At 34.2% G+C, this 3037-nt stretch overlaps 1 protein-coding gene across 1 annotated transcript; it reads left to right on the top strand.

Moving 5' to 3' along the window:
* The first annotated feature begins 410 nt into the window (after positions 1–410).
* LOC106297586 lies at positions 411–1347 on the top strand. Its single transcript, XM_013733795.1, has 4 exons — positions 411–586; positions 660–744; positions 816–1168; positions 1250–1347. Exons 1-3 carry the CDS (start codon positions 411–413, stop codon positions 1002–1004), a joined length of 450 nt encoding a protein of 149 aa, XP_013589249.1. The 3' UTR covers positions 1005–1168; positions 1250–1347.
* The last annotated feature ends 1690 nt before the right edge of the window (positions 1348–3037 follow it).

Below are 3037 nucleotides of genomic sequence, written 5' to 3'. Positions count from 1 at the left end.
AAAACACACACAAAATTGTTAACGGAGTTCGGCCAATGTTGCCTACGTCTCCGGACCTGCTACAGATCTTTTATTATCAACCCAGGAAATTTTACAAACTCTCAACTCACACCCGATCCCAAATACACTCAAGAAATTATTCGTAATTTCTTAAAGAGAAAGATTTTCTCACAAGAAAGATATTTTTTTTTTCTCTTGCACTCTCTCTTCTTCTCTTCTCTTGTTCTCTCTTACTTTGTTTTTCTTGTTTGGGATTGATTTCTTCTTCTGCTTGTGTGGTTATTTATAGAAGATTATGAGGAGTTGGTGAAACTTCTTGTTGCACCTACCAAAAACACAAAAGAAATGTGTTGTTGAATTAATCAACAAACATGTTCTTGATACAACTTCTTGTTGTACCTACCAAAAACATGTTTTTTACAAGGTGGTTCAATGTTCTTGGAGACTGTCTTGCCCAATCCGAAGTTAAGCTTGATGACTTCCCTCCTCAGATGTTTCAAAAAGGCATTTCTGAGTATGAGGAGATGGGTTCATCGCAAAGGCTGAAACTTTTGAATTTCTTGTGCGATGAAACGCTTAGCACAACGTAAGTTATATTGATATATATATATTGAATCAGTTTTTCTTCTTTTTATGTGCTGTTGTAAACAATCTTTCAGGGTGCTGAGGGATTGCCTTGCTAATCCTGAATCTGTTGAAAGGAAAAAGGAAGCAAAAGAAAAGTTGAATGCAGCAAAAGCTAACGTAACCGTAATATCTACTTAGGTCTTTACAATTTAAGTTTGACAATTCATATTAAAACCTTTTTGTTGTAGGAGCAAAAACTATATCAGAAGTTAGAAGATGAGTTCTCCAAAGCTCAAGCAGAGAATAATGGGGTTGAGTTGGCAATTAAACAACGGCTTGCAATTGTATCACAAATGGAAGCTGAATCTGAACTAGTCTTTGCCGGAATGCAAAACGCGTTAAAAATGCAAAATATAATTCTGAATTCATGTGATTGATTGTTTATAACAATGGTTTAGGGGCTTATTTTTTATAATTGCTTTCGCAGAAATTCAAGAATATGATGATGTTCTTAGAACCAGCCCGGTCGAATTGGATGACAATGGTCTTACTCTCTGGAAACTGAAGTCGTACAACAAAGAACCAAACATTTTACTTCAAGGTATGAACAATATAAACAGTTTGCTTGTCTTAACAAGTATTATGTAGTAATTTTTGTTCTCTTACCATTGTTTCTGTGCAGATTTAGGAAGCTGGAGTGACGTATGTCCTCATGAAAGGTGGTTTGCGTTTAGCCCTGAGCAAAAACCACAAGTAGAGAAGTATATTGCTTGCAAAAAGGTAGATCATTCTCTCTCTCTAATTATATAATGTCAAGGAATTTATTAAGGTTTGTAGGCTTCTAAATTAATTTTAGGTTAAAGAATTGATTAGAACTTCTTGGGTTTAAGATTCATTAAAAAATGTTTAGGTAACCGAATTTATCAACACTTTTTAGGATTTAAGTGTTCTTTATTAATCTCAAACACATCTTCATCTATACAATACTTTACATATATATACACTTGCAACTAAAGCATTTATCCACAGACTTTGAAATCGATGCCATGGTTTACAGTCATGAAACTGTATACAGTCGAATACTAGTTTCGCATTAAAATGTACTGTGATTTTCTTGAACTCTCAAGACATGTTTTGTTCATGGGTTTGCATTTTCAGCTTTGCATATCATTTCTTCTTTTGAATACTATGTTTGTGGTGTGAATAAATAACTTATTTGCATTTGAACTGTCCTCCGAATGACGCTAATCTGTTCATGGGTTTGCAAATTCTGATTTGCATCTTAATTTTTCTTTTGATTTCTAATTTTGTAGAAAGAAAGGCTTATCAAAAATTGGAAGGGAAATACTGCTCTTGAGTCTTAGTGATAATTTGTCTTGTTCTGCAAGCACATAATATAAAAATGATTATGATAAGCAGAAGTAAAAAGGCTGACTCATTTGGATATGATTTATTGTTTTATTTACATTTCTGAACACCCAAAAAACTCGGTTTCGTAATTTCTTTTTATCTTAAAAAACATTCAGACTTTTTTTCATATGAGACTATTGGACGTGAGACAATTGGTCGTTGGGAATTGTTGTAATATTTATATTCTGTAACATTTCTGAATGTCCGAAAGTGAATAGATTCTATAATACTTACATTAGTAATTTTGGATTAGTATCATTTAATTTTTTTTGGGTTCGTGTTATGGAAATTGAAACATGCTTGTTGTTGGGAAAAATATGAATTTACCATGGCGCACCAGAATAAATATTTCCTGCACTTGTATGAATTTTTAAGAAAAACACTTAAACAATGGCAGAATATAATATAAGTAAAGGAGACTAAATTTATTTATGTGGAGAACTGACGCAGCGTAAGGATAGGGATTGAGGGATTGAACGATCAATCTCGCAAATAGGGTTTGCTAGAGACAATTCTTTGCTCAATCAAGAGATTCTTTTGAATGTCTTGAGACCAACTTCTTATGATGACGAATTGAATCGAGTCAAGACAAGGATTAAAAGCAAAACCTCTCTAGTTTATTAAAATCAAAAGTGTCCCCAAACATAACTTATAAGGTTGTTTATATAATCCTTACCTTTGGACAAATCCCTTTAGGTAAAGGAGTTAAAAAACGATCTTCTAAACGAAAAAGGAAAACAAAGCCTGATCTAAAACAAACATTAATAAAAATAACTTGTATCAAAAGCAACGACTAAGAAGGATAATTCAAACGTTCGTTGGCGCCACAGGAGGATTCGACCCTGTATCAGGAACCGTGTTGGGGCCAATGTAGCGAGAAAGATATTTGACATTAAACACATCCGACGTCGTATCGGGTAGGCGAAGGCGATAAGCATTATCATTTATACGTTCCAGCACTTCCAAAGGTCCAATCTTCTTGGCCTTAAGTTTGTTGTATGCATGCGCAGGCATCCGGTCACGAGTGAGGTACGCCCATACGAGATCTTCGACAGCAAAG

This window comes from Brassica oleracea, chromosome C6, assembly GCF_000695525.1.
Source record: "Brassica oleracea var. oleracea cultivar TO1000 chromosome C6, BOL, whole genome shotgun sequence".
Lineage (NCBI taxonomy): Eukaryota > Viridiplantae > Streptophyta > Magnoliopsida > Brassicales > Brassicaceae > Brassica > Brassica oleracea.
The sequence above is the reverse complement of the archived record's forward strand: the minus strand, read 5'-3'. Positions and strand labels throughout refer to the sequence as shown.